The 13,733-nt window shown below is 35.8% G+C and overlaps 2 protein-coding genes across 2 annotated transcripts in view; both read right to left on the bottom strand.

Moving 5' to 3' along the window:
* Window positions 1–9,478: 9,478 nt before the first annotated feature.
* Window positions 9,479–12,665, bottom strand: LOC139845368 (probable E3 ubiquitin ligase SUD1). Its single transcript, XM_071835629.1, has 7 exons — window positions 12,583–12,665; window positions 11,727–12,434; window positions 11,112–11,314; window positions 10,773–11,009; window positions 10,525–10,685; window positions 10,177–10,340; window positions 9,479–10,084 (listed from the first exon to the last, which is right to left on the bottom strand). Exons 2-7 carry the CDS (start codon window positions 12,417–12,419, stop codon window positions 9,617–9,619), a joined length of 1,926 nt encoding a protein of 641 aa, XP_071691730.1. The 5' UTR covers window positions 12,420–12,434; window positions 12,583–12,665; the 3' UTR covers window positions 9,479–9,616.
* Window positions 12,505–13,733, bottom strand: part of LOC139842758 (uncharacterized) — a 46,111-nt gene continuing 44,882 nt past the window's right edge. The window contains exon 5 of the mRNA XM_071832866.1: window positions 12,505–13,260. Within this exon, the coding sequence (XP_071688967.1) occupies window positions 12,505–13,260 (756 nt within the window). The remainder of the gene's footprint in view (window positions 13,261–13,733) is intronic.

Genomic DNA, 13,733 nt, shown 5'->3' on the forward strand with positions numbered 1-13,733 from the left:
TGTCCTTCCTGCTCAAGGCATCGGCTACCACATTTGCCTTCCCCGGGTGGTAACGAATCTCAAAGTCGTAATCATTCAACAATTCAATCCACCTACGCTGCCTCATATTCAGTTGTTTCTGATTAAATATGTGTTGAAGACTTTTGTGGTCGGTATATATAATACTTTTGACCCCATATAAGTAGTGCCTCCAAGTCTTTAATGCAAAAACAACTGCGCCTAATTCCAAATCATGCGTCGTATAATTTTGTTCGTGAATCTTCAATTGTCTAGACGCATAAGCAATCACCTTCGTTCGTTGCATTAATACACAACCGAGACCTTGCTTTGATGCGTCACAATAAATCACAAAATCATCATTCCCTTCAGGCAATGACAATATAGGTGCCGTAGTTAGCTTTTTCTTCAATAACTGAAACGCTTTCTCTTGTTCATCATTCCATTCAAATTTCTTCCCTTTATGCGTTAATGCAGTCAAGGGTTTTGCTATTCTGGAAAAGTCTTGGATGAACCTTCTGTAGTAACCAGCTAGTCCTAAAAACTGGCGTATGTGTTTCGGAGTTTTCGGGGTTTCCCACTTTTCAACAGTTTCTATCTTTGCCGGATCCACCTTAATACCTTCTTTGTTCACTATGTGACCGAGGAATTGAACTTCTTCCAACCAAAATGCACACTTTGAAAACTTAGCGTACAATTCTTCCTTCCTCAATACTTCTAACACCTTTCTCAAATGTTCACCGTGTTCTTGGTCATTCTTTGAGTAAATAAGTATGTCATCAATGAAAACAATGACAAACTTGTCAAGGTATGGTCCACACACTCGGTTCATAAGGTCCATGAACATAGCTGGTGCATTAGTTAAACCAAATGGCATGACCATAAACTCGTAATGACCGTAACGTGTTCTAAAAGCAGTCTTTGGAATAACATTTTCTTTCACACGCATTTGATGATACCCGGAACGTAAGTCAATCTTTGAATAAACAGACGAGCCTTGTAGTTGAGCAAATAAGTCGTCGATTCTCGGTAGTGGGTAGCGGTTCTTGATGGTAAGTTTGTTCAACTCTCGGTAGTCGATACACAACCTGAATGTACCATCTTTCTTCTTGACAAACAAAACAGGAGCTCCCCACGGTGATGTGCTTGGTCGAATGAAACCACGCTCTAAAAGTTCTTGTAATTGGCTTTGCAGTTCTTTCATCTCGCTGGGTGTGAGTCTGTAAGGAGCACGAGCTATTGGTGCAGCTCCTGGTATAAGATCTATTTGAAATTCAACGGATCGATGTGGGGGTAATCCCGGTAATTCTTTCGGAAATACATCGGGAAATTCTTTTGCAATGGGAACATCATTGATGCTCTTTTCTTCAGTTTGTACTTTCTCGACGTGTGCTAGAACAGCATAGCAACCTTTTCTTATTAGTTTTTGTGCCTTCAAATTACTAATAAGATGTAGCTTCGTGTTGCCCTTTTCTCCGTACACCATTAAGGGTTTTCCTTTTTCTCGTATAATGCGAATTGCATTTTTGTAACAAACGATCTCTGCTTTCACTTCTTTCAACCAGTCCATACCGATTATCACATCAAAACTCCCTAAGTCTACTGGTATCAAATCAATCTTAAATGTTTCGCTAACCAGTTTAATTTCTCGATTCCGACATATATTATCTGCTGAAATTAATTTACCATTTGCTAATTCGAGTAAAAATTTACTATCCAAAGGCGTCAATGGACAACTTAATTTAGCACAAAAATCTCTACTCATATAGCTTCTATCCGCACCCGAATCAAATAAAACGTAAGCAGATTTATTATCAATAAGAAACATACCCGTAACAAGCTCCGGGTCTTCCTGTGCCTCTGCCGCATTAATATTGAAAACTCTTCCGCGGCCTTGTCCATTCGTGTTCTCCTGGTTCGGGCAATTTCTAATAATGTGGCCCGGTTTTCCACATTTATAACAAACTACATTGGCATAACTTGCTCCGACACTACTTGCTCCGCCATTACTCGTTCCGACACCATTTGTTCCTTTCGTTCTATTAACCCCTGGTCCGTAGACCTCACACTTCGCCGCGCTATGACCATTTATTTTACACTTGTTGCAAAATTTGGTGCAGAACCCCGAGTGATACTTTTCACACCTTTGGCATAGCTGCTTCTGATTGTTGTTGCTGTTGCGGTTATTATTGTTGTTGGGATTGTTGTTGTAGTTGCTGTTGTTGTTGTTGTTGTTGTTGGGCCATTTGTTGTAGTTGCGATTGTTGGGATAATTGTTGCGATTATTGTTGTAATTGCTGTTGTTGCTGTATTGGCGATTCTTATCACCGTTTTCCTCCCACTTTCTTTTGACTTGCTTCACATTGGCCTCTTCAGCAGTCTGTTCTTTAATTCTTTCTTCAATCTGGTTCACTAGTTTGTGAGCCATTCTACATGCCTGTTGTATGGAGGCGGGCTCGTGTGAACTTATATCTTCTTGGATTCTTTCCGGTAATCCTTTCACAAACGCGTCGATCTTCTCTTCCTCATCTTCGAACGCTCCCGGACACAATAGGCACAATTCTGTGAATCGTCTTTCGTACGTGGTAATATCAAATCCTTGGGTTCGTAACCCTCTAAGTTCTGTCTTGAGCTTATTGACCTCGGTTCTGGGACGGTACTTCTCGTTCATCAAGTGCTTGAATGCTGACCACGGTAGTGCGTACGCATCATCTTGTCCCACTTGCTCTAGATAGGTATTCCACCATGTTAACGCAGAACCTGTGAAGGTATGCATAGCGTACTTCACTTTGTCCTCTTCAGTACACTTACTTATGGCAAATACCGATTCAACCTTCTCGGTCCACCGTTTCAATCCGATCGGTCCTTCGGTTCCATCAAATTCCAAAGGTTTGCAGGCAGTGAATTCTTTGTAGGTGCATCCTACACGATTTCCTGTACTGCTAGATCCAATGTTATTGTTGGTATGTAGCGCAGCCTGTACTGCGGCTATGTTTGAAGCTAGAAAAGTACGGAATTCCTCTTCATTCATATTCACGGTGTGTCGAGTAGTCGGTGCCATTTCCTTCAAAATAGTTAAATGGAACAAGTTAATCATACAGAATATTAAGAGTAGTTAATAGTATTTCGTAGCATAATATGAACTCATTTATAAAAGCTTTTTCTTCATATTAGCGTTTTATAAGTTTAAATTCGGGTAGTACCTACCCGTTAAGTTCATACTTAGTAGCTAATATACAATTCAACTACTACAATTCTATATGAAAAACTGATTATAATAATATTTCGCGTTCAAACTTTTACACAATATTTTACAAACTTACAATACCGCTTATTTTACATAAAGCATGAAATATAGCACACAATAACTTTGATACAAGATAGTTGTGAAGATAATTCTAGCTAGTACACAAGTCGTTCAGCAAAGGCAATAAAGACACGTAATTCATACGTCCAGAAACAAGTCATGCATTCTGGTTTTACTAGGACTACTTCCCATCCTTGGTCTTGTGAAACATAACCGTTATGGCCGTTGATAAGACAGCGTGTTGTAACGTCGTCAAAGGGACGAGGGTTACGTAATGTCCAACAGTCCCGTAACAATCTAAAAACCTTATTTCTTACCCCAATTACCGACTCCGTCACTTGTGGGAACGTTTTGTTTAATAGTTGTAGGCCGATGTTCTTGTTCTCACTTTGGTGAGAAGCGAACATTACTAATCCGTAAGCATAACATGCTTCTTTATGTTGCATGTTAGCTGCTTTTTCTAAATCACGAAGTCCAATATTCGGATATATTGAGTCAAAATAATTTCTTAACCCATTGCGTAAAATAGCATTTGGGTTCCCCGCAATATATGCGTCAAAGTAAACACATCGTAACTTATGGATTTCCCAATGTGATATCCCCCATCTTTCGAACGAAAGCCTTTTATAAACCAAGGCATTCTTGGAACGTTCTTCGAATGTCTTACAAACTGATCTCGCCTTAAATAGTTGTGCCGAAGAATTCTGACCGACTCTAGACAAGATTTCATCAATCATGTCTCCGGGTAGGTCTCTTAAAATATTGGGTTGTCTATCCATTTTGTGTTTTTAAACTGTAAAATAGACAAGAGTTAGATTCATAAAAAAATACTTATTAATACAAGCAATTTTTACATATATCATAAAGCATAAGCACACTATATTACATATATTACACCACACGAATACAACTATCTTATTCCGACTCGCTCGTTTCTTCTTCTTCGGTTTTGGTTCGTTTTGCCAAGTTTCTAGGGATATATGATGTTCCCCTAATACGAGCCGTCGTGATCCACATTGGTTTAGAAAAACCTGGTGGTTTAGAGGTTCCCGGGTCATTGTTACAACTTAAGGACTTCGGGGGTTGACGATACATATAAAGTTCATCAGGGTTGGAATTAGATTTCTCTATTTTTATGCCCTTTCCCTTATTATTTTCTTTTGCCTTTTTAAATTCAGTTGGGGTAATTTCTATAACATCATCGGAATTCTCGTCGGAATCCGATTCATCGGAGAATTGGTAATCCTCCCAATATTTTGCTTCCTTGGCGGAAACACCATTGACCATAATTAACCTTGGTCGGTTGGTTGAGGATTTTCTTTTACTTAACCGTTTTATTATTTCCCCCACCGGTTCTATTTCTTCATCCGGTTCCGATTCTTCTTCCGGTTCCGATTCTTCTTCCGGTTCCGACTCTTCTTCCGGTTCCTCTTCGGGAACTTGTGAATCAGTCCACGAATCATTCCAATTTACATTTGACTCTTCATTATTATTAGGTGAGTCAATGGGACTTGTTCTAGAGGTAGACATCTATCACATAATATCAAACGCGTTAAGAGATTAATATATCACATAATATTCACATGTTAAAAATATATAGTTTCCAACAAAATTTGTTAAGCAATCATTTTTCAAGTAAACACGGTCGAAGTCCAGACTCACTAATGCATCCTAACAAACTCGATAAGACATACTAATGCAAAATTCTGGTTCTCTAAGACCAACGCTCGGATACCAACTGAAATGTCCCGTTCTTATTGATTAAAAATGTTCCATATTAATTGATTTCGTTGCGAGGTTTTAACCTCTATATGAGACATTTTTCAAAGACTGCATTCATTTTTAAAACAAACCATAACCTTTATTTCATAGATAAAGGTTTTAAAAAACTTTACGTAGATTATCAAATAATGATAATCTAAAATATCCTGTTTACACGCGACCATTACATAATGGTTTACAATACAAATATGTTACAACAAAATAAGTTTCTTGAATGCAGTTTTTACACAATATCATACAAGCATGGACTCCAAATCTCGTCCTTATTTAAGTATGCGACAGCGGAAGCTCTTAATAATCACCTGAGAATAAACATGCTTAAAACATCAACAAAAATATTGGTGAATTATAGGTTTAACCTATATATATCAAATCATAATAATAGACCACAAGATTTCATATTTCAATACACATCCCATACATAGAGATAAAAATCATTCATATGGTGAACACCTGGTAACCGACATTAACAACATGCATATATAAGAATATCCCCATCATTCCGGGACACCCTTCGGATATGATATAAATTTCGAAGTACTAAAGCATCCGGTACTTTGGATGGGGCTTGTTGGGCCCGATAGATCTATCTTTAGGATTCGCGTCAATTAGGGTGTCTGTTCCCTAATTCTTAGATTACCAGACTTAATAAAAAGGGGCATATTCGATTTCGATAATTCAACCATAGAATGTAGTTTCACGTACTTGTGTCTATTTTGTAAATCATTTATAAAACCTGCATGTATTCTCATCCCAAAAATATTAGATTTTAAAAGTGGGACTATAACTCACTTTCACAGATTTTTACTTCGTCGGGAAGTAAGACTTGGCCACTGGTTGATTCACGAACCTATAACAATATATACATATATATCAAAGTATGTTCAAAATATATTTACAACACTTTTAATATATTTTGATGTTTTAAGTTTATTAAGTCAGCTGTCCTCGTTAATAATCTACAACTAGTTGTCCACAGTTAGATGTACAGAAATAAATCGATAAATATTATCTTGAATCAATCCACGACCCAGTGTATACGTATCTCAGTATTGATCACAACTCAAACTATATATATTTTGGAATCAACCTCAACCCTGTATAGCTAACTCCAACATTCACATATAGAGTGTCTATGGTTGTTCCGAAATATATAGATGTGTCGACATGATAGGTCGAAACATTGTATACGTGTCTATGGTATCTCAAGATTACATAATATACAATACAAGTTGATTAAGTTATGGTTGGAATAGATTTGTTACCAATTTTCACGTAGCTAAAATGAGAAAAATTATCCAATCTTGTTTTACCCATAACTTCTTCATTTTAAATCCGTTTTGAGTGAATCAAATTGCTATGGTTTCATATTGAACTCTATTTTATGAATCTAAACAGAAAAAGTATAGGTTTATAGTCGAAAAAATAAGTTACAAGTCGTTTTTGTAAAGGTAGTCATTTCAGTCGAAAGAACGACGTCTAGATGACCATTTTAGAAAACATAATTCCACTTTGAGTTTAACCATAATTTTTGGATATAGTTTCATGTTCATAATAAAAATCATTTTCTCAGAATAACAACTTTTAAATCAAAGTTTATCATAGTTTTTAATTAATTAACCCAAAACAGCCCGCGGTGTTACTACGACGGCGTAAATCCGGTTTTACGGTGTTTTTCGTGTTTCCAGGTTTTAAATCATTAAGTTAGCATATCATATAGATATAGAACATGTGTTTAGTTGATTTTAAAAGTCAAGTTAGAAGGATTAACTTTTGTTTGCGAACAAGTTTAGAATTAACTAAACTATGTTCTAGTGATTACAAGTTTAAACCTTCGAATAAGATAGCTTTATATGTATGAATCGAATGATGTTATGAACATCATTACTACCTTAAGTTCCTTGGATAAACCTACTGGAAAAGAGAAAAATGGATCTAGCTTCAATGGATCCTTGGATGGCTCGAAGTTCTTGAAGCAGAATCATGACACGAAAACAAGTTCAAGTAAGATCATCACTTGAAATAAGATTGTTATAGTTATAGAAATTGAACCAAAGTTTGAATATGATTATTACCTTGTATTAGAATGATAACCTACTGTAAGAAACAAATATTTCTTGAGGTTGGATGATCACCTTACAAGATTGGAAGTGAGCTAGCAAACTTGAAAGTATTCTTGATTTTATGAAACTAGAACTTTTGGAATTTATGAAGAACACTTAGAACTTGAAGATAGAACTTGAGAGAGATCAATTAGATGAAGAAAATTGAAGAATTAAAGTGTTTGTAGGTGTTTTCGGTCGTTGGTGTATGGATTAGATATAAAGGATATGTAATTTTGTTTTCATGTAAATAAGTCATGAATGATTACTCATATTTTTGTAATTTTATGAGATATTTCATGCTAGTTGCCAAATGATGGTTCTCACATGTGTTAGGTGACTCACATGGGCTGCTAAGAGCTGATCATTGGAGTGTATATACCAATAGTACATACATCTAAAAGCTGTGTATTGTACGAGTACGAATACGGGTGCATACGAGTAGAATTGTTGATGAAACTGAACGAGGATGTAATTGTAAGCATTTTTGTTAAGTAGAAGTATTTTGATAAGTGTATTGAAGTCTTTAAAAAGTGTATAAATACATATTAAAACACTACATGTATATACATTTTAACTGAGTCGTTAAGTCATCGTTAGTCGTTACATGTAAGTGTTGTTTTGAAACCTTTAGGTTAACGATCTTGTTAAATGTTGTTAACCCAATGTTTATAATATCAAATGAGATTTTAAATTATTATATTATCATGATATTATCATGTATGAATATCTCTTAATATGATATATATACATTAAATGTCTTTACAACGATAATCGTTACATATATGTCTCGTTTAAAAATCATTAAGTTAGTAGTCTTGTTTTTACATATGTAGTTCATTGTTAATATACTTAATGATATATTTATTTATCATAGTATCATGTTAACTATATATATATCCATATATATGTCATCATATAGTTTTTACAAGTTTTAACGTTCGTGAATCACCGGTCAACTTGGGTGGTCAATTGTCTATATGAAACATATTTCAATTAATCAAGTCTTAAAAAGTTTGATTGCTTAACATGTTGGAAACATTTAATCATGTAAATATCAATCTCAATTAATATATATAAACATGGAAAAGTTCGGGTCACTACACCTTGTAGTTTTTAAGTGTTCTTGTTCTCCTATAAATTGAGCTCATTATATCTCATTGTAACACACCACAAATTTACTGAAATATATTCTCTAGTTGGTCCGTGGACTAAAGCAATCACAACGATTGCATATAACCACGTTATCTCTTGTGTCGATTTACATTTTCGCATTTATATTCTTTCGTTCATTAAGTGGGTGAGTGATCTTAAAGAATCACTTGCGTTGTTTGGGTCCTAATATCCTAACAATCTGAACAAAAATGCAGATAGCAACCTATCAAACTAGTAGTAAGTTGCTATGTCATTATGGATGAACTTTAAATATATCCAGTGCACAACATCATGCATTCGCTAGATCTGATGTGTGTAATTAATCCTAAATCCATATCTATATATGTATTGATACATAAAACGAAAATATATTTTCAAACAAGAGAGCGTTTTAAATGGAACGGTTCCTCTCTGTCTAACTAAGCTACCAAGGGTTGCATTCTTGAAAAATAACCTAGCAAACTATGACCTTCCAAAAAAGAAGCGGTCAACTAGGTCTACAGATTGTCAAGAAATTCTTTGTTTGGTTCAAAGGTACATCCATACATAACATCAGATTTGGATATCCGGAATCCACACAGTTCAATAGTTCAATAAGTGAACACAACAATAAGTTTTAGGCCTAGTTAACGGCTCATTGACCGCCCAAAAAACGCTTTGAATAACTGATCACAAGCTGCAGATAAATACAACACACAATACTCAATCCCACAAGTGAGGTATGAAAGAGATCAACCATCCAGGCATAGCCTGGGTGGCCACCAGGACTTCCAATGAAGCAAGAGGTCACGGGTTCGATTCCCTTCAAGACAAAATACCTTGGGGCGAGCTCCATTTAGTGACTAATTGACTAGAGGATGCTTTGCCTGGTAGCGGTGGAGGCCTGGCTTGCCGTTTACCCGGGGTTTACCAACTAGAGGGGAGCCATTATGGCTCGTCGCTAGGGGGTTCCTCGTAAAAAAAATAATAATAAAATGAAAGAGATGGAAAAAATGCGTGTAAATACAGTTACACAAATCGATACAAGTGTGTAAATAAGTCATCTCATAATTGTAGTCTCTTGTAAATTGTAATGTACCACCCTAATCATCAATAAACCTTGTCTACAAACTGCAAGATAATGAGTTACGTCACATATTAACCCTGTTTTAAAGGCAAATGATATGATATTTATGCAATTAATTGCCTTCTATACTGTCTACCCTTCAGCAAATAATATTCACAAAATTACAATGACCTTCATTTGCTTGCCTATCAATGTAATTCTAACTAACTAAACTTTTCCTAGGTTATGGACTCTTCTACCAATCAAATAGCGGTCATCTCTAATGGAGTTATGGAGGTTCGCGTACCACACACACAATCCTTTGGCACACAACAACGCCAAACAAACACCGAGGATAGCCGAGTTAACTATTAATGGGTACGCAAATACCCGGAATACCCCTCTAGCTAAAACGTAAGGGACACATAGAACAGTTAGCAGCTTCATGACAATAGGGATAATAATCTCTTGTAGCACCCAAACACCTTGCAGCCTTAAAAAACCACTTCTTCTCACTCTCTCTAACTTTACGCACCACCTGTCATCTACCAATTGAGTCCAGATCTTAAGAATAATGATTCCAAAAGCCCAATCTTGATACAACAGAATAACAGGGCTTTCATCCACAGAGACCCGAATTGGTACGATTATTAATAGGTCAAAAACCAGTCCAATCAACACAGGGATGACGAAAATCTGCAACAAATTAAAAACAATGATGCTAAATGAGGTGAAGAGAAAAAGAAAAAGAAAAAAAGAAAAAAAAATAAAGGTAAGATCTTTCTTACCAAAATTGACAAAAATAAAGAACTAGTGACAAAACAGGTACACCACTTCCAAAATTGATCTAGAAAAACTGTTGCTCTCTCTTTTCTGATTTCATCAATGAAAATCCTTGAATAAGCCAGCATCGTTGAAATGACATAACTTCCAATAATGAAGGCATACAGATCTGTAAAAGTAGCATTCAAAGAGATTTACAGGGTCACTTACTTATTTCCAGGTCAAACTAAATAATCAAATTACATACAAGAAGTAGTAGAGCATTCAAGGAGATAAGTTTCAAGAAAGTAAATATACAATTAGAAAAATGATTTCTGCACATAACCAAACAGGAATTCAGTTAAACTTCTTACCGTTGCATTTCATGCCATGTGTGATGGGGAAAAAGGGAACTGCTTTAGACAGTGATCGTCCAATCGAGATCGGCACCATTATTAGCACGGAATTCAATATTAGAAGTGTCATACACGCAGCCAACAAAAGCAACACAATGGAAATCACAAATCCAGACCTCCTAAAAAAGTAAGGGTACATAATAAAATATAAGATAATTGTGTATTGAAGTATATAAGTGGTAAAATCAATTTCTGTGACATCTTACTCTGAATCAGATCGTTGATGCCTTACGGGATCCTGATTTCTATTTTGTTGACCAACATTGACCCGAGGTCTTGGCAATAAGAAATCAGTTAAGCCGAGTGCCCAACCAACAGCAGCAAACCAATAATGTAACAGTGACTTGATTGTTGCCCGCAACCTGAAATCCTTGATAGCAAATGGAATGCATATTTGACAGAGAAGCACTTTAGCAGGGAACTCAGTAAATGGGTCAGATAACCTGCAATAGCAAAATGATGAATCTATAAGCAAAAGAAGTAAAGAACCCTAAATTAATACCAAAAAAAAAAAAAAAAAAGTTCATGAAAAAACAGAGGCGTACGAGATATTAAGAGGGAAGATGGAGGGAGCCATTTGCAAGGCAAGTTTAACTGGTAGAAATACAAGAATTGCTATTGAACTCCCGTAAACAGCAACTGATAGCAGAACCCTATATGCATGTTTGTGCAATGGGTCATCAATTAAGGGATTGTGATTAGGATCCGCTGGGTCCCGCAGAAAAGATAGAACTCCATTACGCAAAACCTGCACAATCAAAATCAAATCATTAAATATGTATAACATAAAGGTGACAATTTCAACCCATTTATATGAAACTGGGACAATTGTATGCGTAATTGTATAATAAATTGTCAAACAGGTAGAAAAGAATATATAGTAGCTATAATGAACTGGATTAACACCTGGGTAAATGGGTCTAGAGTATACAAATGCTTATGTCCTAAATCGTTTTATTTAGAGAGAGGTTTGGTGTTATCTTGATAACATAGTTTTTGAAACTAACATTTAATGCATTATTAGTATGTTAAAAAACCAAAAAACGGACAAGATAGTGTTGGCACTTAAAAGTACTCATCTTGACCCAAACCCATTAAGCATACCACCTGACCCGACCATCTTGACACTTCTAGTAAGAAAAAGGCTATCAGATACATACCCTTTTAAGGAGGGTAACAAATACAGATATTTGTAACATGTAGACAATCCCTACAGCCCAATGAATCAACGAGCTTGCTACTGGAGACGTAAAAAAGAAGTCAACTCTTTGAGCAATTGTCTTGCCAAACATCATTACAGTAGATATATCTAGCAACCATCCATACATCAGAGGAAGAAGCCCTAACACAATCACCAAAAGTAAGACCACCTTTATCATTGTCGCCAAATGTTTCATTGCTGTCATAAACTGCTTACAAACAGAGCCCGTGATCAACGGCTCTCCTTTAATGTATCTAATTACTTCAACAGTTCCAAAGTAGATAACGACAAGCGAGAAAATATATGTATAGCCAACAGCTAGAGTTGTGCTATTAGACATCAAGGACGCCCAAATAGTTTCTCGGGGAGTAGTTGTGAGATTTTTTGATGACTCCATAACTTCAGTTGCAATTGTTTCTAAAATATCTGCAATATGGCCAAACACACTAGCATTTGGGCTGTAATCAGATGTTAAATTCGTAACTGACAATGCGTTTTTCAATGTAATATTGGCCAAACACACTTGCTCTGTAAGTGGTACAACTGTTGACAACACAGGGTTTGTAGCAGATGATAATATCCATGACCGAAGATAGAGCATAACTCGTCCCAGATGAAATGGGAAAAATAGCATGCTAAAAAGAAATATCATGTTCCAAATAATAACCTGCAGAAAAGAAAATACAAGAAAGTTGTAAAACAGATGGAACATCATGGAAAGGAAGAGATGACAACTTTCACACACAGCAGGTCCAAATCGGTATAAATACACATAAAAAATGAAAAAAATAAAAATAAAAAAATGATGTGCTCACATGATTTGCAGTCGCCACCAAAAGATTAAGTAGCTCATCAAATGTGACATGGTCTTCATCTTCCTCAACATCCAAATCATAAATCATCTGTTCAACACCAACCTCAATACAATCTGCAATTTCTGCAAATCTTTTAATCAACTGACGAGCTCCAGCAAGTGGGCCATTGTCTGCATCTTCCTCATCATCCAAAACATCAAACATTTGTTCAACACGAGCCTCAACATCAATTTCCTGTTCTCCACCGCCATTAAAATTTTGGTTTTGTCTGTCAACACGAGCACCGTTTATATCTCCTTCATCATCATCATCATCTCTATCACCACCAATTTCTAGTAAAGGTCTAAAATAATCACTCAATGATACAGCCCCGAAAGATATGCAAATGATACTAGCAGAGAGTAAGAATCCATGCACACAGTTGGTAAGAAAAGCATTACAGAAGTAATAACTCGTTAGAAGTTGATTAATGCTAGTAGCGAATGATAAGCGCCAAAAGTAGAAAGTAAGCAAGGGCACGATCACAAGCCACGCCCAAAGTGTAAGAGTGACACGCAGAACGAACAGCAGCACATGATAGAGTTTCATTGACATCCCAATTACTAACTCGTTATAAGGAAGTTTTGCAGGGGTATTCTCTGCATACAGAGGTGAAAATGAAAATGGATGTTTGCAAATCTGTCAAACAAGCACACAACAACACCAGTTACTACACAATTTAAAAAACAATAACTTTCACCAAATATAATGTTTGAAAGCTCTATCACATTCAAGTTAATGTAATAAATTTTGACAACAGGCATGCAACAATAAAACTTCTCATATCCAAAGAAAAATAGTAGTACTACGTAACTGTAAAGTTCAAAATCGTAGTTTTTATATTCTCTTAGCCCTCAGTTTAAATTTTTCTAATAAATAAGGATCAGTACAGTATCACTATTCTGCCTTCTAACACGTTCACTCAAGCAGTAATTAGTTAGAATAGTAAAAATTTCATCTATGAAATTTAAAATTTATAAAATCACGCGCCAAATTAGCCATGTTAACTTACCTAGCTAGCTTAATGCTACGGAGTATAATATCAATCAAAGTAGATTAATATTTAATTTCTTACACAAGTAACATAGATCATATAAATCATCAGCTACATT

Source organism: Rutidosis leptorrhynchoides, chromosome 4 (assembly GCF_046630445.1).
Source record: "Rutidosis leptorrhynchoides isolate AG116_Rl617_1_P2 chromosome 4, CSIRO_AGI_Rlap_v1, whole genome shotgun sequence".
NCBI classification, from domain to species: domain Eukaryota; kingdom Viridiplantae; phylum Streptophyta; class Magnoliopsida; order Asterales; family Asteraceae; genus Rutidosis; species Rutidosis leptorrhynchoides.